Consider the following 24,483-nt stretch of genomic DNA (forward strand, 5'->3'; position numbering starts at 1 on the left):
AAATAAAATCATATAGATTAATTGCATATTAACACAAGAAAGCTAGGGGGTTGTTTTTTGTATTTTGGCTTGTTTGCTTTTTTTTATTTGGTTGGGATTTTGTATGTTTGGTTGGTTTTGGTAAAGAAAAAAACATCAACTATTCCTAGTAACTGAGAGGAGATTTAGCCCCTCCTTTTCTAAAATGACGTAATACTGTCAACATAAAGTGTTGAAAAAGCATATATCTTGCAAAGTTTACTGAGGCAGAACAGGGTTTGAGGAGTATTATTTCTAGCTGCAAAGAAGTTGACAGGTATTTTGAAGTCATCTTTAGTAAAAAGTGGTTATAATAACTTTATATTTGCTTTGTTTGAGTAGGTGAATCCCTTCCACTGAGCTCAGGGAACCAGATCACAGTTAGATTTACTTCAGTTGGACCAATAACAGCTAAAGGATTTCATTTCGTTTATCAAGGTGAGACAACCTAGAAAAATGTGTACATATATTCTGTTCGTTATCATTCATTTGTAAATCATCAGAGAGAAACAGACTGAGAATGCAGAGGGAAGCAATAGCTTATTAACAATATATCATTGTATAATCTACATATATTATATTCTAATATATTCTAAGTATTTTTATATTACAAAACATGTATTTCTACATGTTTTTTTCTACTTAATAAGCATAAGAGTAGTTCCAAATTTAAGAAGGCACATACAAAGCTGTTGTTTCCGTTTACTAATCTGATTGACAAATTTTAGATCCATCTGGGTGTTCAAACTGGTTTATCTCTCGATTTAAATGTGAATAGCTGTAAATATTATTACCTGTGGGTTAAAAGTGATCTTACTCTTATTAAGATACTTTTCTTGATTTACATTATTTGCCTTTTTATAGGTCAAATACAGAAATCGTTATATCTCAATACTTGCAACTCCATTCTTTCATTACATTTAAATCCTGATCTGACACTCAGAATACACATTTAGAAATTCACATGTATAAATATAAATATCTATCTGACTCAAAATGTTATTTTGAAACCCTATATTAGCTGAGTGTTTCTTGGTAATATTTCTTATCAGTGTCATTTTAGAAAGGTTTTGGTGTGGATATTATGTATTACTTCTAATCTTGGCAAGGATGTCTGTGCTATGCTCTTCTAAATAGTAAATCAGACATCAAAAGTATGCAATCTCTATTGTGAAGATTCATTTGGGGATTATGAAAACGTTCTTAACTAGGAAATCATTGAGTATTTCTTCTAGTAGTTTTGAATGTTTGTGGTTCAAAATCTGTATTCCTTCACCAAATCTAAAATTAAGAATCCACAATTGTTTGTATATTTGCAGCTGTTCCAAGAACAAGTGCAACACAGTGTAGCTCTGTGCCTGAACCAAGATTTGGAAAAAGGATTGGAAATGAATTTGCAGTTGGTTCATTGGTTCTTTTTGAGTGCAATCCAGGCTATATCCTCCATGGTTCAAGAGCAATTAGATGTGATACAGTACCAAATGCATTGGCACAATGGAATGATTCACTCCCTACATGTGTTGGTGAGTTCTTAAGGCTTTTTAATAGAACTAATTACAGCCTAAAGTGTAGACCATTTTTGTATGTATTTATTCATTGACATCTGTACAGTATTCTTCCTTACTTTCATTCACTTTCTTCTTCATTCAAGGACAAGTTTTATTCTCCTTTCAATTCTAACCTTGCTGTGACATTTCACAGGTTTCATGAACATACTCTGCTTCTATAAATTATATGATAGCTTCTCTTATATTAACATCGCTGACAGTCCCTGGCTGTCCTTTAATCAAGACTCAGAAATATTAGTTGGTGCCCTGACTTGCAAGACTAAGATACTCTCACATTGCAGATCTCTAGCAAGACATTTCAAGTTATTAGAAAGAAACTACTACACTAAAGATTTGGAAATAGTAACACTGATATTACATTACTTGCCAGGAAAGAAGCAGTAACATTTCAGGAAATATGCTTTAACTGATTCTAGTTATACAAGATTAAAATCACAAAATTAAATTCTTAAATTAATAAACATCCATTGACATTTACAAGCTAATTTACACCAAGTGAAAATCTATTAATAGCAATGAAAATCCCTACCGTAAAGAGATAAAATTATAATTTCCGTAGGTTTATGTCAAGGGCAAATATGGTATATTTACATGTTAAATTTTATTAGAGTTTGGATTGGTTTTTAATATGGAAAAAATCTGTTGTTTAAAAATTAATCAAATTTGGATATAATTTGCACAAACGTTTTTGCAATGCCATCAAACTTTTCCACTTGTACTATGTGTTGCACTACTTAACTGCATTATACATTAATTTTGTGCAAATTGAATACATTGAAAACTATTAATTTTGAGGATGAAGACATCTGAAGAACTCTATTCTCAACCAAAACAGTAAATATATGTATGAGTTATAGTTACTTTACTTTTCTTGATAGATAACAAATTTTTTTATAAAAATTATTGTAACCCATTACAAAAAAGGCATTATTATGTTGACTCCAGCATTAAGAAGTACATAAACAGAGTTTTAGGTAATTAGATGAAAATAAAATGAAATAAAATAAAGAACGTATTTTCATTTGGTTGATTTTTAATCTTCTGTGCTACTCAGCTGATAGTGCATGGTAGAGTCTGAGTGGTTTTCAGTAAAGTAAAAGATTTTCTACAAAGTACTAAAATCTTGATAAAGATCAAGGTTAAGTATCAGTGGGGTAATATTTATAAAATATGACTAAACAGCTTTTATACACAAATATTATTTATTTAGACTGTTTCAGCCACAGCAAGAGAACCGCAATTTCTATATCAATAAGAAGATGAAGTATATAGCTGTATTTAATTTATTCTCAGGGATTACAGTTTAATCAATAGAATTGTTCTATTTTTCCCCTTGAAATGTATTCCATTTGTTTTTTCAGATATAACAACTTGACAAAGTGTTGAAGTAGTTGTTTTGAACATTGATCACAATATATTATTGATATTTTAGCACATGATTTAGTCTATGGAAGAGAAAGCAAACTGGACTAGGAAGGGTTACAGACCACCTTCTGTATGAGAATCCCTATGCCAATAAAGGTAATAGAATGTATATGAGGTGAAAATTGCATTAAACTAAATCAGTTTAATAATTGAAGAGGTAGACATGACCATATTAAATTGCCTTAATTCTAGTGAATATTTCAATATTTCCTTACAGCTAATAAACATAAAATCATCAAATCATAGAATCATTAAACTCAGATCATTGAGTTTAACCTTTGCCAAACACCACCATGTCAACTAGATCATAGCACTAAGTACTGCCACATCTATTCATTTCTTGAACACTTCCTGAGATGGTGACTCCATCATCTCCCTGGGCGGTCTGTTCCAATGCTTAGCCACCGCTTCCATGAAAAAATTCTTCTTGATGTTCAACCTAAACTTCCCCTGGCACAGCTTGAGGCCATTTCCTCTCGTACTGTCACATGTTGCCTGGGAGAAGAAGCAGATCCCCAACTTGCTACAACCTCTTTCCTGATAGTTTTAGAGAGGGATAAGTCTCCCCAAGAATCCTTTTCTTCAGACTAAACAACCCCAGATCTCTCAGCTCCTCCTCATAGGACCTACTCTTTAGAGCCTTCACCAGCTTTGTTACCCTTCTCTGGACTTGCTCCAGCATCTCCATGTCTTTCTTGTAGTGAGTGGCACAGAACTGAACACAGGACTCGATCATTTTGTCTGTTCAATTTTTTAAACACTTTAAATGACACTAGCCTTTAATTTATCCAAACAGATTCTATCAATTATATGCCACACAAAATGTAGCTACAATATTTATTATTAAGATAAGTTGTATTCTTCCATCTCCTAAATTCTTGTATCTGCAGCTCCTGAAATCCCTTCAGAATTTAGTAGTGTTGCATAGAAGTGATACATTAGCTACTAATGGATTTGATAAACCATCTCATCAATCTTTTCCTTCAACTTCTAAAATACCAACAGAATATCTGTATGCAGATTAAGCTTTAATATCCTTTGTCCCTGTTAGAGCATCTAATGATCTAGACAAGATGCATTCAAGCTGAACAAGAGAAACTTCATGGTACTTAATGTGTCTGTCCTGTTTCATGCATAACACTTCCATTAATCCATGGACATGGATGTGATGAATGCAGTCTTGCAAGGATTTTGCAAATTCTTTAATGATGCAATAGATCCACAGTCTGTAATAGAATAACTCATACAAGCAGAGAACAGTCAAGGAGTCGAGACTGGTGTTATTAATTATTTAGACAACAAAGTAGCAAGACTAAGAAAGAACATTACCCTTTTTTGTGACACTTTTATCTTTTATACAAATACAATACAGAACTGTTCAAACTTCACTGTTAACCCCTAAAAAATGCTTTAGTTTTTGTAAGATTACTAGGAGATAATGGATAATGGACCTTTGTTAAAGGTCAGATAAATAAGGGAAATATAAGTGTGATTCTGTCCGGTAGGAAACTGACTTAATTTTAATTTTCTCTTATTCTTTATTAGTCAAGAAGGTTTTTGAGATATAAAGTTTTATATTCCTGAAGCAAATATAATTTTTTTAATGTAGCTACAATTTAAAAAGTTTTGAGCCGTGGTAGCTGAACATTGTATCTTTTATAATAACTCTCACTCTCACTTTATAATCTTTTTATAATAACTTTTCTCACTTCTGAAGCTTCGTACTTCTTTTCTTGCCTTATGCATTTCCTTTCAGTGCCCTGTGGTGGTATTTTAACAAAGCGCAAAGGGACCATTTTGTCTCCTGGTTACCCTGAGCCTTATGACAACAATCTGAATTGTGTGTGGAAGATCACAGTACCAGAGGGAGCTGGGATTCAAGTAAGTATAGTTACTATTTCCTTGTTATCATCATAATTAGAACTGCTTTTCTTGATGCACGAGGATGAAAAGATTGTTTATTCACAAATTTTTCAATGTCTTTAACGATTCTTAAAATGGAATTTATTACACATATTTTTATTTACACAATGATTAAAAGTTAAAAGATTTTTAACAATCTTAAAAGATGCACTTGTAACTTTTTACTTAGAAGACAGTAACCATAATTTTAAAACGTGTTATTTCAATAGATCAGTGACTTCTTGTAAGCCAAAGGAAATAAAGAGCCTTCCTATGAATTCTTTTTTGCTCTCCCAGAATTGATATATCTCCTTTAACAGAGTGAAATTAAGTAAACTGCTTCCGTGCACAAGTTATATATGTTTTCCAAGAAACTCTGCTATTTATTCTATGTTTACGGAAGTTCATTGTGATCTAAAGATGTTTCAGTGTTTTTCAACATGAGATGGGAATTGATCCTTTAAAACAGTCTCAGAATTCTCTTTACTTGAGTAGATTAAGAACTTCATTGAACACATAGTAGGAAAGTATCCATTAAGCTAAGTCATGCATATCTCACTCTAAAGAGTTCATTAAAGAAACTGACAGAAATCTGCTTATTGGAAAGGTAGCTGAGTTTAATAAATTAGGCCTTTTAAGAATTATCTGAAAAATTCCTAGCAAAATGCTATTAAAAAAACCTTGATAGCAAGATGCCACTCCTCAGTTCAAAATGTAACTATTGTAGTGTCCCTGTTCTGGCCAAGATAGAGGTAATTTTTTGCAGCAGCTGTGAGGGACCAGAGCCTGATCTGTGTGGGCATGTCTAGGAGGTTATTTGATACCAGCTCACATCATTGCTGGGGGCAGAGGAAGGGACTCTCTGGTCTCTGAGAAGAAGGGTGGGGCTTCTGGTCAAAAAAAATGTAGTGGAGTAGGAAACTCGCCTTTGTTCATTGTCACAGAGGACCCTGGTGAGCATTTTTGCATGTGAATCACTCTCTCTTTTGTATACTTTTGTTATTAATATTGTTGCTGTTACTGTTTGTTTTCTTATCTCATTGTTATTTCCGGTAAATTATTCTTATCTCAACTCATGATCATGGATATAGATATATAAAAATGTAATTATTACTGTCAAAATCAGTTACTTGTGACCACATTTGAAAACTTGGTTGACTGATTTCTTCCAACCTGAGAATGCATCCAAGTGCAGATATTCAAGATACTGTGATAGATAATGCTTTTTTGTTATGTAAATGTGTAAAATATCTGGACATTTTTCCTGACTGATATTATTTCCTCAAAGTAACAAAGGCACTTTCTCATCTATAAAGGAGATAAAATAAAATATCCCTAACACATATTCTTCTGTGAAATTTGGATATGGAATTTTAGACTACTTAGGTGGAACAGCTCTCTGTGCGTATGATTACTTTGTTGAATTTACTGAAATATTGTGATCAGATGTAAATGCTGAGCTGTCCCATATCAAATAAAAAAGCAGACATTTAAAAGCATATTTAGATAAATATAAAGTGTGCACCAAAAGCTTCCCTTTGGGCACATAACTGAAATACCTTATATCAGGAAATTAATTCAACCGTAGTTCTTTCTAAGGTTAGGAAAGAAAGTCACTTTGAGTAGGTAATTCAAAAAGCTAATACAGACTGACTGCAATCACTGCCTGAAGGGATGTCTACTTATTTATTGACTGCATGTTAGGGCAACTGCTAGTTAGGGCAACTAGCTTCAGTTTCACTGAAACAGATGTTTTGAATTAGGTGTTCTGAAGGTTTCCTATGTGCCTGTGATCCCCATTCTGTACCTCCTCAGAAATATTCTGACAGAGACAACACCTATAAGTTTCATTCTAAATCCCTCGTGAACCAAACAGACAAGTATCAAAATTTTCTGGGAGACCAGACCCAGTGGGCATCCTCCATGTATCTGAAACCTACCAACAGTCAGGGCCTCTCCAATGCTTCACTTTAAAAAAAAAGAAAAAGAATCCTTTGACTGTAGTACATGACCAATTCCTACAAAAAAGAACAGTATTTAAGGCCCCCATCCAAGAAATAGGTAGCCAGATTAAACATTCCTTTTATGTAGAAGGGCCCAGTCATATATTTGACATAAAAATATAACTTCATTACTTAGTTTTACTGGAACTGCTGCTTATTTCTTCCACTGAAGCTATTCCATTTTGAGAAAAAAAAAAAAAGGAAGAATAATTGAGGCAGAAGAAATATAATTTCTAACTTAATGATGAAGGTACTCATTTCTGAGAGTGGTTGAGGTTTCATCATGCTTTTGTCACTCTTTAAAAGCTTTTCAGTTAACAGTTTCACTAAAAAAAATAAAAAAAACCAGACTCTTTCCCCTCCAGAAGAGGAATCTAGTATTTCTCTACTTTGTGAGGTGTAATTTCACTATATGAGAACAAATATATCCTCCTTCTTGAAGTCTTACCACTTTGCATGTCCTTATGAGAGGAAGCACGTTGACACCTTGTCACATGAAAAGGAGCAGAAATGAAGGATTTTCTATCCTACCTGTATTAATATATTTTTTTGTCTATTAGTGTCCCCCTCCTGGGAGTTCAAAGCCTTTAAAGTCTGAAAACAGTCAGTCAGCATCTTGTTAGGGGGAGACCCTTTGTTTGACAGATTGACTGAGATGGACAGGACTTTTGATACCCTATTTCTGGGGGCTGCACTTAATAGCAATGGAGAACCTTCTCAGCAAGTTTCTCCTATGAGTTATGCTGCTCTCGATGAGCCTGCCAGCACTGAAAAAAAAAACCCACACCAAAAAATGGACTAACTCTTAGCAGCTCATGAAATAAACTTAATTTATTAATACAAATATGTGACAACTTATAGGTTTCACATGATCAGTGATAACACTTAACTGCAAAATTCCACTTAACTAATAAAACCTCAAACCAGAAGCATGCTCTCCAAAAACAATACAACTCCCTAAGAAGCAGTAGATCACTATAACACCTCAATATAAAACTCAAGCAACCCACCTCCATGACAGACCAATTTACAAAGACTAGTAAAAATCTAAACACACTCACTAACACAAAGCAAAAAGGAAAGAATATTGCTGCTTCTCACTAGCACACACTTTAACTCACTAAGACCAAGAAATACACACTTTAAGGCAAACCACATACAATGAGTCAGAATATATGATCTAAGGCAATAAAACACGGTAGTCTATAAGGTATAGGGCAAAGTAAAATTGGTAAGGCAGGGTAAAATTAGTATCTATAAGGTAAAGGTCGAATATCGAAGTAAAGGTAAAGGGGAAAGCAAAAAAAGCAAAATACAGTTAGTCTGTAAGGTAAAGATAAAATATATATAAGGCAAGGTATAATGAAATAAAGTACAATTAGTAAAAAAGCAAATTACAATTAGTCTATAAGGAAGCAAAGTACAATTAGTAAAGGTGAAAGCAAAGTAAAATATAAAAACGATTGCTCACCCCGCAGCATCCTGAGAAGTGGAAGGAGAAAAGGTAGCTTGTCAGTTACCCCCTCAGAAATGATGGAAATTCTCCCCTATTTTTGCTTATGTCTGATCTCTTTTTATACTTGTTTTTCTTAGGCAGTTTGAGTGACTATAGTCAATAAACTAATTTTTGGGGTGATAGACAAATGACATAGGCCTGCTTCCTGAGTTCCCATCAGGTAGGATGTTTGTGAAGAAAGGCCATGCAATCTCCATACGATTCCATCCTTTGTTGATCCTATCAGTCTGTTGCTGAGAAGTCTCACCCAGGTGCTAGGGTCTTTCGGGAGACCATCAGGAGTCTCTTTGTCCTTTTTAGTGTAGCCTTATCACCTTACAGCGGGTTTCTCAGAATATCCCTTCCAGGTGCTGGGGGCTTTCCAATAAGCGCTGAGGACTGTCATTGTGGCCTTAAATTGGTCTATCACTTTACAAACCTCTGGAAGAAATGAAATGACTATTCTGCCTTTTGTTTGTAGCATTCTGGTGACTACTCCTCCACAGGGGATGAGTCAGTGATGAAGGTAACCAAACACAGCAGGTTGCTCTTACCTGGAGGCAGAATTGAATAATATAGGTGAAGAAGCCAATATAGATGAAGAAGCATGCATCAGGATAGGACTGCTTTAGTCATGGATAGAGTACAGAGAAACAAAAAGAAGTGCAGGAATTGAAGATATCATGTTTTGTCTTCTCCTCAATGTCCTCCGAACAAGGAAATCATATTCTAAACCCATATGATTTTCACAGTTGTCTGACACTTGTCACATGATTTGCAGTTTGAATTGGCAATCAAATTTTAAAAAAGCTGTCTTTTTATTCACTTAGTGGTGATTTTCCATTCTCCTTGACAAGGAAAGCAAGACAACTTTTCATGACTGAAAGCAAGAGAGGCTACAATTTAGAGTCTTCTTTGAGCTTGAATGCAGAGAGGAAGTTTGTGTTCTTTACCTCACATTTTTCTTCATAGGTCCAAGTGGTGAGTTTTGCCACAGAACACAACTGGGATTCCTTAGACTTCTACGATGGTGCTGACAACAATGCTCCAAGGCTTGGAAGTTATTCAGGTGACTGAGAAGATTTTACAATAAGTGATTCACAGATTCAACTCTTTATTGTAAACACATAGCTCTTTCTGGTTCTTGGGTGTGTGTGTACGTGTGCACAAGCACAGTGTGTGTGTTTGTTTCTCCTGTAATTCACTATAGGTAATATTTCTCTTTTAATCAGTCATCACTTAGCAGACTTTCATAAAGCTATATATTTGAAAATGTTAGAAAGGAAATAACAGTCAGAGACTCCCACGCTAGATCTCTATTAATCCTATTTTTTCCCAGTCATATAGTAGGGTCTAGAAACACAAACCTCAAAAATAGGTTTCTCTTGAAATTTTACATGACAAAAGGATGCATCGTTTATCCTTATTTTAAATAAAGGAGACAGTTCTGTTTGCCTTACTTTTTCTTGTTTTCTTTTGTTTTTCTTCATTGTACTTCATACAGGTATATGGTATGAGATCAGAAATGATAATATTGTCTTGTGCTGAAACACAAATAAATATTCACATTTCTAAGAACAGTCCTACAACATATTTTCAGAGCTGCTTGATATATGTGACTGTTATGTTTAAAATTATTCCTGTTACAGGATTTGCTCTTACTTTTAAGAAAACCCTAGTGAATATTTCTCCTTTCGTGGATAAAAGCATGTAATATAAATTTATAGTAGACTTTGCTTGTCTACAGTTCATGTCTCTGATATTGTGGTGCACTGAAAATGTAATAAAAGTTTTATGTGGACAGGTGTTTGATAGCATCCATGATGACAAAATGTTGTGGAATTGGTTATGTGACCTATCTCTCTTCCATCCTCTCCCACCTCTTTTCCCCACTTTTCCTCTCCTTTACTCTCTACACATACACACACTTATACATGTATTTATTTCAGTTTCTGTGCATTTCAATAATGCTTTGAATTCTCTTTTCAGGAACAACCATACCTCCACTTCTAAACAGTACATCAAATAATCTGTACCTAAATTTTCAGTCTGATATCAGTGTTTCAGCTGCCGGATTTCACCTTGAGTATACAGGTAATTCAGAAATATTCAATTAATACAGAGTGCTTGCTAGTTGTATCTAAACTATATGAAATAGGAATATTTAGGACTACTGCACAAAATGAGCTTTCTTTCTGAACGACTTTGCCTTAGCTGACTGACAGAAATTCTGGCAATCACTGATAGTTTGTTGCAGATTTGCGGGTTTGGTTTTTTTTTTTTTTCCTTCCCAGCTGTGCAGTTCCCTCTGCTTATATTGGTTCTGGTGTCTGATCTGCATAATTGTGTCATGGTTATTTCTTGTCAGTTTTACTGTATGCAAATCCCATGCTCTGGTTGTCTGATTAGCCAGCTGGAGAACACAGCCTTGCAAAATTGTTACCTGATCTCTTGTCTATAACAAATCATTAATTATAGGTAGAATTATCCTGCCATTTCCTTGAAATGCAGGTACTCTCTCAGCTACTTACAACTTCGAGTGGGGAAAAAAAGCAGGAAGTTATGAAAATGAAATAAAATAAGACCAAATCTAGTAAAAGTGAAAATACATCTTTGTATTCCTATATGTCCAAATAATGTGTGTAGTGTACTATCTGTATACAATTTTCTAAAAAAAAGAAAAAATTCACAGTATACTATTTATAGTATTGGTCCATGCTGAGAATAATAGCCAAACATGCATGTATGGATTTATGCAGAGGTGTATGTGTATGAATCTGTACAAAAGTAATGTTTTCTGTGTGAATGTTTAAACCCAAAGTATATGTTGAAAATTTCTGATTCAGGAAATAATATTGATGTCCCTCAGTAGATACCAAATTAACCAGTAGCTCAATGAAATATGCTATTCTACAAGATAAATGAAAAGTAACTTTTCATAGAATCACACAGAATCACAGAATCAACCAGGTTGGAAAAGACCTCTGAGATCATTGCGACCAACCATTGACCTAACACCACCTTGTCTACTAGGCTGTGGCACTACGTGCCACATCCAGTCTCTTCTTAAATACCTCCAGGGACGGTGAATCCAGCATGGGCAGCCCATTCCAATGCCAAATGACTTTCTCTGTAAAACATTCTTTCTAATGACTAAACCTCCCTGACACAGCTTAAGACTGTGTCCTCTTGTCTTACTGCTGGTTACCTGGGAGAAGAGACCAACACCCACCTGCCTACAATCTCCCCTCAGGTAGTTGTAGAGAGTGATGAGGTCTCCCCTGAGACTCCTCCAGGCTAAACAGCCCCAGCTCCCTCAGCTGCTCCTTGTAGGACCTGTACTCCATTCCCTTCACCAGGCTCATTGGCCTTCTTTGGACCTGCTCCAGCACCTCAGTGTCCTTCCTAAATTGAGGGGCCCAGAACTGGACACAGCACTCGAGGTGCGGCCTCACCAGTGCCAAGTACAGAGGCAGAATCATTGCTCTGGTCCTGCTGGTCACACTGTTCCTGATAACAGGCCAGGATGCCATTGGCCCTCTTGGCCACCTGGGCACACTGCTGGCTTGTGTTCAGCTTCCCGTCAATCCAAACTCCCAGGTCCCTTTCTACCTGGCTGCTCTCCAGCCACTCTGTCCCCAGTCTGTAGTGCTGCATGGGTTTGTTGTGGCCAAAGTTCAGGACCCGGCACTTGGCCTTGTTGAACCTCATCCCGTTGGAATCAACCCAACTCTCCAGCCTGTCCAGATCCCTCTGCAGAACCCTCCTGGCTTCCAGCAGATCAACACTCCCCCGCAAACTTGGTATCATCTGCAAATTTGCTGATGGTGGACTCAATCCCCTCATTCAGATCATCATTAAAGATATTAAACAGGATTAGGCCCAACACTGATCCCTGGGGGACACTGCTAGTGACCGGCTGCCAACTGGATGCAGCACTGTTCACCACCACTCTCTGGGCCCTGCCCTCCAGCCAGTTCGTAATCCAGCTGAGTGCCCCTGTCCAAGCCATGGGCTGCCAGCTTTTCCAGGAGCACCTTTTTTTCTCCTTATATAACAGTTTTTCCAAAATAATATACCACTTGCTAGTCCACAGACAACTACCAGTACCCAAGAGCTCCCTAAAACTTATCAATACAGTGTGCTTATATACAGTGTACAGAGAAGTTCTCTGCGAATCTAAACCCACATTTTATGTTCCTTAGAACATTTAAACTTCTCTGCTTTTCTCAGCTATAGGTTTGGATTCTTGTCCTGAACCACAGACCCCAAGCAATGGAATTAAAATTGGAGACAGATACATGGTTGGAGATGTGGTGTCTTTCCAGTGTGATCAGGGTTATTCTCTTCAGGTAAGACAAGTTTCCAATTTCAAATTTCTTTTAATTGTTTAACGTGGTTATGTTTGCGTCTGTCACTATAAAATGGACAATGAACTCTTTGCGAATTTTAAACCCATGATGAGTTTACAAGACTGGTAGGCTTTTCTGCTAGATATTAAATTAGCAGCTATCCAAATATACACGTAGAAGCTCCATCAGAAATGTATGGCTTTGTGCTTCCTCTGCATTAGTGATTATAAGTTATCATCTGTTGATGGCATCTTTGGTACTCATAGCTGAACCGTGAAGTGTTGGCAAAAAAAGTTTAATCACTTTATGAACAATTAACAATAGTTGTCTATGCACAGGACAGAAAAGAAAGAAAGTAAAGAGTGGGAATAAGAACAAAGGCGAAAAATTGTTTTTCTTAGTGAATCAGATAGTGTCAGTTATTTTCTTTCAGTAATATCTTGAGGATTTTATCCAAAAAGTTTATCAAATAGGGGTGTATTTTTGCCAAGCAAATTTGCTATGTCCTTGCATTAGCAAAAGTTATAACCGAGGCAATGTAGTGATTGTAAATCATCAATAGGAATATGTCTGCCTATAGGAAAGACCTGGAAAATATTTTCTAAAATTTGTACAGTTACACGATAGAATCAGATCCAAAACTGAGTATTGTTTTCTCTTGACGCACTCCCCCCAAAAAAACTCGTGTGACTCTGTAGATTCTACAGGCTCCCCTTCCTCTAGCTCTTTGAGAGCCAAAAAGAGAGAAAATAATCACATTACCTATGCATAGCAAAAAGAAAAGTTTTTAACAGGGGGAAAATATTTTTTATATAACAGCACATGATTAACCACTAATGGAGTTATTGGTGCCTTTGAAGCAAAACAGCAAAAGGAAAAGTTAACTTCCTGAATATCTTCATGAATATCAGTCTCATCTGTAGCACGCTGATGAGTGTCAGACAACTAAATGAGGTTTTAAAAATGCTAATAATTTCAAATATGTCTTTTACATAATTCCCTGAAGACCTAAATACTAAGTTCATATATGTACTGCATCAAAAATAGAAACTAAATTATACTTTTTGACAAAAAAAACCAACAAACAACCTGCAGTTTATGTATAGTGATAGAAGCTAAATACACTTGTCTGCTTCCAGATTTCAGCTGCCATTTGGATTTGGAACCTGTATCACAGTTGCCCCTTCAAGATAGAATTCCTAATCATGCCTGTAGATTTCTAGCATTCCAAGAATAACTGAAATAAATGTTCTGTGATTGCAGCTCTGATAATGACTATTGAAATTTATTTCTTATGTTGCCTGATTTTAACTGATCATTCTTGGGAAGAACTTGATGGATTTTTTTTATTCTCTGCTTTAATTCCACACTTAAATACAAGTTTGTGAGCAGATAAGCCACTGTAAATGGGTGAAATAAAGAAAATAGACTGTGCAAACACCCATGTAAAGCTTCTTCACTACATGCTGTTTTTCTGGCTTGTGCAGTGTGACTATATGGTGTTGCAAGATATCCCAAGGACAGTTTTCTCTTAAGATTTTCTATTTTTTTTTTGCTGTCGCTGGAAGACAATTACAATTATATGAGTCTGATGAACAACACAGACGGTGTCCCTGTTACAAATTTAAGATGTAAAGTCAGTAGTGTATAATTTATATAGTTTGTGTCTTTTATCATGTTCAACAAATAAAGCAAATCAATACTATGTAAATATTGCTTCAGTTAGACCTTCAGTTTCCAGACCCTTGGTTTATACTGAAGTGTGTACAGAGGCCAACTGCATATTGCTATACTTTTAGAAATAATATGAATGGCATAGACTCAATTATCTAGTGGACTTACAGTCACAGTCTTCTTTGTTGTATTGAAGGCATGATACAATTCACAGTGTACAATTATTGTTATACTTTTGGGTTTATATATTTTGATGATGTATTAAATTATACATTATTTTTGTTGAGATATTACTGTTGTGCTGTATGCTGTATAATTTTTATATGAATTAGCACATATTGTGTCATTTTAGGGACATTCACATATCACTTGTATGCCTGGACCAGTAAGAAGATGGAATTATCCAATTCCAATATGTTTAGGTATGTTCAGTTTACATAACGTTTCTTAAATATACCAGAATGAGAAAACCAGAGAACACAAAATAGATACATGTAGGAGAAAGAATAGGGACAACTGGAATAAATTAAATGTGAAAATGGTCAAATTAAACTAAAGGTTTTCAAAGGTTGTCTCAAACTTATATTGGCAAATCTTTTCTGAAATGTCGACGTAGGAAAAGAAAGAAGTATGTTGTCCCTTTCGATCCAAACTGTTCTATGATATGATTCTATATGTTTAACCAGAATCTATCATCAATTCATTATCAGAATTGAGACCTCCAGAGAGCCTCAAAAACATAGGTAATTTATTTAGGACTCATTTCCACAGAAAAGTGATGGCTATTGTAGTACATACTAAAATAGAAATAACATTGCATTTTCATCTCTAATGGGTTCAACATAGGCATGTCTACCCAATATCAGAAAACACATTATTTTTCAAGTTATATTATATACATGTCCATATTAATATTACTGAAAAAAGCACTGAAAACCTGTCATAAATGGAAATGAAAAATCTGAAGTGTATTTAAATATACTCTCTTTGTATGAGGAATAAATGTGAGGATTTTAAAACTTCTAGTTGTATTCTCTTTCACTGCATAGAAATGCCTTTTCGTTTGGGTTCCCTAACACTAAAAGTTATCACTATTTGTAATCTTGAATGTATGGAAAACAGGATCCTGCTCATTAAAGATTTTCTACTTTGCTTTTCTTGAAGACAGATTATATATCCTCTTGAGCAACCTCAGATAATCCTTTTCTTAATCCTGTGGGGTGTTAAAAACCTCCTATGAGGTACTGAGCTCCCTCAGTTTAGAATTTATAAATATTCAACAAGATTGAGATATTTGTAAGAATTTTTTCAGGAGTTAGTCTTCATTGTCTGTCATTAAGCATTAACATATGGTTAGGAAGTCTGATATTATAATTGCACTGCTCCTGGTAAATTCTGAAGACAAAGACACTGTGCTGAAATTCTAGGAGGTTTTCTTCCCCTTTACTTTCCTTCTTTTTTGCAAGTAATGATTTTTACTTGTGTTTCAAATGATGTAGCAACTCTTACATGGACAAAGCTGTTAAACAAAAATTCTATTTATCATAATTAACACCTTTAAATGTAATATGGAAATCTAAGTTACTTTATTCAATGATGTCATGCCTTAAAAAAAAATTAAGTTGAAATATGGATTTAGTTTGATTTCTGGAAGTATGTGTGTGTGTACCTTTTCTAAGCCTGTTCATTTTATCTCATTTTTAGAACAATAGGATACAGATGCAGTTTTTAAAGGGCCTCTTCAAACACTTTGAGTACAGAGTCTTTAAATTACATTGTTATATTATTCAGATGCTCCTTTACAAACTGCTGCCTCAGTGCTGCTATGAGCTGATCTGCACCTCTTTCCTGTCACAGAGTTCACACATAGTGCAGAGTAAACATTAGTACAGTGAAACTTGTGAAGGGTCTGGAGCACAGGTCATATAAGGAGGGGCTGAGGGAGCAGGAGTTGTTTAGCCCTGGAGAAGAGAAGGATCAGGAGGAGGCATTTCAGGTAATTTCTGGCTGCCCAGGATGGTGCTGGAGTCACCATCCCTGTTGGTGTTCAAGAAGTGACTGGACATGGTACTTAGTGCTATGGTCTAGTTGACAAGGTAGTGATCAGTCAGAGGTCGAACTAAATGATCTTGGAGGTCTTTTCCAGCCGAAATGATTCTATTCTCTTGTCAGGTAAACGTGTTCCCTGAGTTAAAACCTAGTCAATTCAGATACCTGTTTTTAAAGTACCTACTTGTAAATTACTTTCTTATAGATATTTAGTGGTAAAGGAATATTTGTATGTTTTTTGAAATATAAACCTAGCTATTGTTATATTATTAATGTGATGAGGATCTTCAATGCTCTGGATTAGTTTTTAACTCATTTCACTCCTCTGAAAAAGGTCTTTGCTTTTTTTTTCAGCACAATGTGGTGGTGGCATGTCAGACTTCAGTGGAGTGATCCTCAGCCCTGGGTTTCCTGGCAACTATCCTAGTAGTTTGGATTGCACATGGACAATAAAGCTGCCTATTGGGTTTGGTATGTGTTCCTTCATAGATTAAAATTGGTCAGGCTTTTTTATGAATTCAAAACACTGAACATAGATTTTAAAATATTGTTAATCTTTATCCTATCAAAAACCAAAATTAATTATAATTCACTGAAAGAAGTTATCAAAGCCTTAAAAGAAAGATATAGAATAGAAAAACTACAAGGTTCTTGTTTTTTTCATTTAACATGTGCCATAATTTTCTGATAAAGACAAAATTGTTTATAAGAATTAAGCACAATTTTCTAACTTAACAGGATTGATTTCTTTTTGGGAAGTCATAAACCCAACAAAAATAAATAGTTATCATGAATATTTCAAAGCAAGTCAGCATCACTTTAGAAGTTAAAGCTACATTTGAATTAATTATCGTTTGCATATCCTAGGTGAATATCACAGCAGCACAAAAATGTTCCTTGAAAGGAACTCCAGAAGCCTCCCACTCAGAGTTGTCAAGCTTCCCACTCAGAGTAAAATTGTTGGTAACACTTAATCAAGGCCACTACAACGGGCAGAACCTTCTAATTGGGGCTGCTACTCACCTATTCAATTCCCAGCCTGTAATTACATGTAAGAATGTTGTGCTCCAGATGTAGAACCTTGCGCCTTTCCTTGTACATGCCTTTAAGAAGGGTTTGTTTACTCCATTCTGAAGTTTTTCAGTGTTCATCAGATGTACTAAATCGTGCCATTTAGTACATCATCCATGCCCCCTAGTTTAGTATCCTCCACATATTTGTTGAGAATGCATTCTCATTTTCTAGGTCTCTCCCGAAGACACAGAACAGTGTAATTTCCCATAGAAATCTGTGGAATATTGTGCTTGTTACTAGTTGCCAACTACTGAATGGCTAATTGTCACCCTTGGAGCCTCAAAGTTATGTTAATATTTAACATACTTCCTTTCCATTCATCAAATTCATGTTTGTTGAGCTTCCAGATGAGACTGCTATAGACTGAGTCAAAACCCATAGCAGAGTGAAAGTATATTATATCCACCACTCTGCCTTCGTCAATTTAATAATAGAAGGAAATAATGGTTGATTGGCTGTTATTTTCTTTTAGCAAATCCATGTTGACTGCTCCTGAGTCCCTTTCTTGTCTTTTATGTGTTTGGAAATTGTCTCCAATTAAACAAGTTCCATAATCTTCCCAAGGACTGCAGTGAACCTGTAGTTGCCCTTGCCGAGGTTTCAGGCTTTTTTGAGTCACCGGGACTTCTCCTGTTCACTATGATTTTGTAAGGGAATTATCAGCATTTTAATTACACTGCCTAAACCCTTGAGCAACTTTGGGTGGATCTTGTCTATATTTTATTGTGAAATCTTTATTCAAAGCTAGCCAGTACAGTTGTCCTATCTAATTTTTTAACACTTGTGGAACTTTTTTAGGAGTATGTGCACTTGGATTTTTTTCTTTATATGCTAGTTGAATGGCATACTGGTTTTTTTAGACATGCCTCACTGTTTCCTATTTTATACTTACCATCTTCTGTCATATTCATTTCTGGGTCTTCCAGAGTAAGTGAGTGTGACATCCCAAACAGTGTTCCCTTCTGCATGTTCAGATTTTTTCCCTCCTCTTTTTAAAATCAATTTTGTGATATTTTTGATTAGAAATCCTATGAGCTTTGTTCACTTATTATTTAAATGAAAGCCAATCGTTCTGCACGGGTTGCCACAGTATCTATCTGTGGGAAATAAATTATATTAGAATATAGAATTATTAGAATTAGAATATTTGAACCCAATTTGTATGTTTGCATTTTGTTCAAAAGACCAGTCAATAATTGATTTTTTTTTTGTATTATCATTTTATAGAAATAACATTTGACACTTTAACTCTGCCGCTACCTGAATTTCTAGACAGCCTGGTGGGACAGTTTCTAGTGTTTCATCATGAGTCACAATGCTGTCTAGAATCTTCAGCAGATTCCTGCTCAGTGAGTTATCACAAAACCAAAACCAAAAACAAAACAAAAAACCAAACAAAAGAAAAATATTAGTAGATACATCCTCCCTGGGTCAAATCTTCAGGAGAAAAGAATATTCAGAGCTATTAGGGAACAGGATACTTTGTCAGATGGTTCCAAAGACAATTGCTAATAAAGAAAAAAATAATAAAAATCTGGAATATTGGTTAAATTTCACATTTCATAAAATGGTGTGTTCGACTGCATTTAGAACCTGCTGTCTTTTTATCTTTTTATGTTGCTTTCTGCCTCTTGTCTCACTTTGCTGCTGTCCTATCTCTTTTCCAATACTGACTCCTTACTGCAATCCATTTTTTTGCTTACATTCTCTCAGGCATATGTTTCCAATAATTCTAATTTGACTCTTCAGACTTCTATTTAAACTTTTTATTATTAACATACTATTTAGTTTGACTTCCATTAGGCAGGAAATTCAACTATTCAAGTTTTGGAAACAGTTTCTTTGGTAAATAAGTTTAGCTTCACCAGAATCAATAGTTTTGAACTGCTTTGTTCTAACTGAAGTTTATTCACTGGATTTATCAACTGTTTTCCAGTTCATGTATAGGAAAACAAAATGCTCCTTTTTCTAGGAGAAAACTAAACCTACACAGATTGAACAAGTGCTTGACATTTTTGACCTTTTCTAAATGGGATGTGATTAAAACAGGATTGAAAATTAAGTAAAATTTCATTTTAAAAAGAAAAAATATGACATTTGAAGAAGTGATGGCTAAAACTGGTTTTAGTGATCCTGTGATTCCAGTCCGGTGGGGGCACTTAAATCCAACTCTTCTGAGTAGTAAATAGAAAAACACAAAAACACCATCGTGGGAAGCTTCTGTAGACTTTCACTTGTTTAACTGTTTCTAAGAATATTTTTTCTCAGTTATTAATTACAGATCATAAGCTTTTCCACTGGATGTCAGCTAATAGTGTAATCTAAACCAACTGTGTTGATGTACATATACAAATATATTTGTATATCCAGATATTTTAAATGCTCTTTCAAGAGGGTGTCCAAACTGCAAAAAGTCAGAGAAAAAATCAATCCAACAAGCAGAAGTCTCAGACAAATAGAGACAGGCTGAGGAAAGGATGAATACTTGGGAATACTGCTACGGTTCAGGAACTTGTAGAGAAAGATAGTAGAGTACAGAGAGCAGAATGATGGGCAAAAATATATTAGACATGGTCTTGTATCAAAGAAAGTGGGTGAAAGAGGAAAAAAACCTGACAGCAAGATCACAAGAGTCGGCAGTTATTAATGGCAGCTTAGACTTTGGGCAAATGTTTGGTTCACAGGATCAAATGAAAGGCCAAGCCTACAAATATCACAGAAAAAGAGAAAAGCTTGGATATAAGTTGATTTGGAAGGCTGGCAAGGTCAAAGAATGACACTTATAAGAAAATGTTTTCTTATCAGGCTGTCTTCTGATAAAGAAAGACAGAAATTATCAGGTTAATAGTAATTTAATTGTGCACCTATCTTTTTTTTTGTGATAGCATATAAAATATTCCATGTTTCATAAAACCATTCACAAACTTTACATGGTATCTAGGTAGAAAACTCTAAAAGACAGTGACAAACACTATTTAGCTATTACAGTCTAGGAGTTACAAAATTATTCATTACTTTTTCATAATTTATCTGATATTATATCTTTTCCTTTCAATTTTATATGAAATCATGTTGCTTGTCTTTGCCAGAAACACCAGTGGAGCTCAATCATCTTTCTAATGAAACTACTCCATTATCATTCTGTATTTGCACTAGTTCCTGACAAAATAGAAATTCTACTTTGTTGTAATTATATAGAAATTTGTATAAACAGGAAAATGTTCAAAAGACCAATAACTACTCAGCTGCTGAACATTTTCTTCTCCTCCTGCCACATAATCATTGTAATACTCCACCTGTTTAGGAGAGATAACATGCTAATGGATGGTAAGCTGCCTCCCTGTTCCTTACTAAACCAAATAATCAGAAATTTCTGTCGCTAAGACCATCATATGCCACAGTGTGTGTATGAGAATTAAATAATTGAACTCCATGTTTAATGGGAGAGGGACTGATGAATGATGGTTAGATAACATGATTTACATTTTTTTAGTGACTTAGAAAGAAGTGTTATAAGTGTAGCCACCTCCAGCTGAGGATCCTCCTGGCTCTGGATCTCAGTCTGGTTCCCAGAGACACAAAGTCTCTGCCCAAGATGAGTGGCAGCCATGTACCACTTTACTATTTGCAGATTCAAATAGTAACAAAGCTGAGCACTGACACACAAACACAGAGGACACTGATGTGGCTGGTAACACACACTGACACTGAGAAGGGTACTGCCTTCAACACACTTACAGGGCTTACTTAAAACACAAACACAGGCAACCAAGTCCCCTCCTCCTCATGGGCTGGCAGAGACAGAAGGTCACTAAAGACTCACACACAATGTTCTCTAGGTTGACAAGCACACATACACTGTGGATGCTTAGAGCATCTGCTTGCAGCCCTATCTGGATCTCAGACTCCCTTACCTGCTTTATGGGTCCCCTACTCGCCAGCCAGTCCAGTTTGATGCTCGCTGCAAATGCCAGCACTCACACTCATCCCTTATGTACTCCACTTCTTCAAGTCCTGAGTGTACCAGCATGGACTCACCCTGCCCAATACCCTGAGCTGGACCCAAGGCCTTTCTACTCACTGTCTAGTCCAATTGAAAGTTTGCGAGCAGGTGACACATGTGCATCTCTACACTCACTGGGACTGGGGAAGATATAGACACTTACCCCTCAGCAGCCAGCACCAGGCACAAGGCTGTGACCCGCAGCCTCACAGCTCTATTACAGCCACCAACACTGAACTCTTCATCACCCCACTACTAGTCCTCCCAGTAGTTGGTTTCAAGAACACACTGTTCCCACCCCAGTGACTGAAAGTTCCTTGTAAATACTTCAGGCCAGAGGCTCCCTGCTTTGACTTCAGAACTTGGCACCCAGTTCACTCACACTGGTGCCTCCATTAGCTGACGATCTAGGAATGAGGTCTGTAGGACTATCCCTAGATCCAGAGAGCTATGACCTCTTACTGCATCAAGTAGTCGGCACCACTGGCTGGAGGCACCCACACCACTCCAGTAACAGGCACCAAGTTCTACTCAGGTTCAGGTCTCACCGGTAGCTGGCACTTAATCCTTGCCAACACATAAACACAAGATTACGAGTGAGATTACACAGATAGATAGCTAAGAAAAGATTTAATAAGAAGATATGAGATGATAGGACAGATGTGACCAGGTGCTCAACCAGACAAACATACTGACCAGCCCCATTTTACATGAAATACGTTCCTTTTATTCTCTATTCTCATCACTGCCTCACTTACTGTTTGTCCTTCAGGTTCATGTCTTGGTATGCTCTTGTTCATGGCTTCCTCCTCTTCTTATTTTTTCTTGCTCCATTGAAAAAGGTCAGTGACCAGATAACCTTGAAGGAGCAGATACTTTACATCCACAATACATATAATCCATATAAGATGCATTTTTTTTTTACTGTGCCTCATTATTTTATGTATATTAATGTTTTTTAAAAAATAATCTGAGAGAGATCAGTTTATGTGCAACTACAGTGGAGCTATCTCTGAGATAGAAGTCTGTCACTTTTTTTTTTCAGGTGTATACACAGAAAGCATTTTTTCATTTAATAGAAAAGGAGATTATGCAATTGAAAACAGGAAAGATTTAGCTAAATGGAATGTATTCAGAATTCAGAACTTAAATTTGACCATAATTCTATGATTCTGTGATTCTAAATACACAAAGAACAATGTTTTCCAAAAAGTAATATATATGTAACCTACAGTTTGATGCCTTGGATTATGTCAGTATTTCAATACATTAGCATTTTTTACCTTGTCAGCCTCTCAGAGTTAGTAATGTGTATGGAAAAACAATGCTTCAAACTGAATTCCATGGATTCTATCCAGTGGTGTAACACATGCATTTCCAACTGATTATTTTCTGTGATTATCAGTGTAAGATATACATACTTTATTTTCTTTCCTGGTATCAATACTGGTGGCTTTTATTTACTTACAATATTTTTCAGGTGTCCATTTGCAATTTTTGAATTTCTCAACGGAGACCATACATGACTACTTAGAAGTTAGGAGTGGATCTACAGAAACTAGCACGGTTATTGGGAGACTAAGTGGCCCTCAGCTCCCAGCCTCTCTGTTCAGCACAACTCATGAAACCAGCTTATACTTTCACAGTGATTACTCACAGAATAAACAAGGATTTCATATTGTATATCAAGGTGAGATTTGGATATTCTTGTGAGAACAATATGGCTGCTGAAGGTTTTATGGGCTTTTGGGGATTTTGTGTATTGTGTTCTGGAAGGATATGATCTAAAAACTGGTTTAGAGTACTGGATTGATGTAGACTAGTGAAAATTAATACCAACCCAGAAATCTCCAAACCCATTTCCTAGTTTGCAATTTCCCTGAAAGGTTCTTGTTCTGTTGCACCCAAGTAGGTCATGCTGAGCTCATAAAGACTGCAAGATCATAATTCTATTTATAGAGTTGCATATTCATGTAAAAGGGATTAGATCACCACCGTTCACAAAAAAAGGTCAAATGTATATTTTAAACTAGACCTGCTCTCATTACTTGAATAACACCAAAGAAGGATTTAAAGAGTTTTTACGTTAGAGCAGTCTCCTATTACTGTTTTAATAGTAACAAGTCCAAATTGACTTGAACTCTGTAACATTCTGGAAGTGAGCCACTGTAAAAAGTATTAGCTTTTACAGATAAAGTCAATTTATGACTTAAACTGCTAAGAAGGTCAGACTTAAGAGCTTATACTATTACTGCTATTAATAGTAATCATTTTGGAAATGCTGTTATTTGTCACAGAATGAAAAGTTCCTGTCTGTGTTTTAATCACACAAGAGAGAACTGCTTCTTTGAAACATATACAAGCTCTGATATTCTGATGCTGCAGACTGCTTATTTCTTCTCAGTTCTCTAATAAGATGCCAATGCTTCAAATCTTCTAGCTCAGTTTGTATCTTCAAATACAAAAAGAAATGTTATTTAGTAGCACAGCAGCCTAGCTAGTGTCATTGTACCTATTCCAGGTGTAGGATCAATGATTTGATCATCACTATCATGGAACTTTAGACATATGGGATGTCCATGATTATTAAGTTTATTCTAATTAAAAACTTTTATTTTTGAAGTAATTAGAATTTGTGTCTTACTTATTTTTTCCCCCATTTTTAATACTTATTTCAGCATATCAGCTGCAAAGCTGTCCTGATCCTCGACCATTTCGGAATGGTTTTGTTATTGGAAATGACTTCACTGTGGGACAGACTATTTCATTTGAATGTTTTCCTGGTTACACATTAATTGGAAATTCAGCTCTGACTTGTCTTCATGGAATCAGCCGCAATTGGAATCATCCTCTCCCCAGATGTGAAGGTGACCTATGAACCCTTCATTATTTGAAAGTCTTCCTAAGGACTGTTAACTGA

At 35.7% G+C, this 24,483-nt stretch overlaps 1 protein-coding gene across 1 annotated transcript in view; it reads left to right on the plus strand.

Annotated features, from left to right (window-relative positions):
• Positions 1-24,483, plus strand: part of CSMD3 (CUB and Sushi multiple domains 3) — a 605,915-nt gene that overhangs the window by 480,137 nt on the left and 101,295 nt on the right. Inside the window, 10 exon segments of the mRNA XM_032696902.1 lie at positions 361-456; positions 1,338-1,541; positions 4,768-4,892; positions 9,384-9,480; positions 10,401-10,505; positions 12,645-12,763; positions 14,790-14,859; positions 16,841-16,957; positions 23,044-23,253; positions 24,242-24,430. Of these exon segments, the coding sequence (XP_032552793.1) occupies positions 361-456; positions 1,338-1,541; positions 4,768-4,892; positions 9,384-9,480; positions 10,401-10,505; positions 12,645-12,763; positions 14,790-14,859; positions 16,841-16,957; positions 23,044-23,253; positions 24,242-24,430 (1,332 nt within the window).

This window comes from Chiroxiphia lanceolata, chromosome 1, assembly GCF_009829145.1.
Source record: "Chiroxiphia lanceolata isolate bChiLan1 chromosome 1, bChiLan1.pri, whole genome shotgun sequence".
Taxonomy (NCBI): Eukaryota; Metazoa; Chordata; class Aves; order Passeriformes; family Pipridae; genus Chiroxiphia; species Chiroxiphia lanceolata.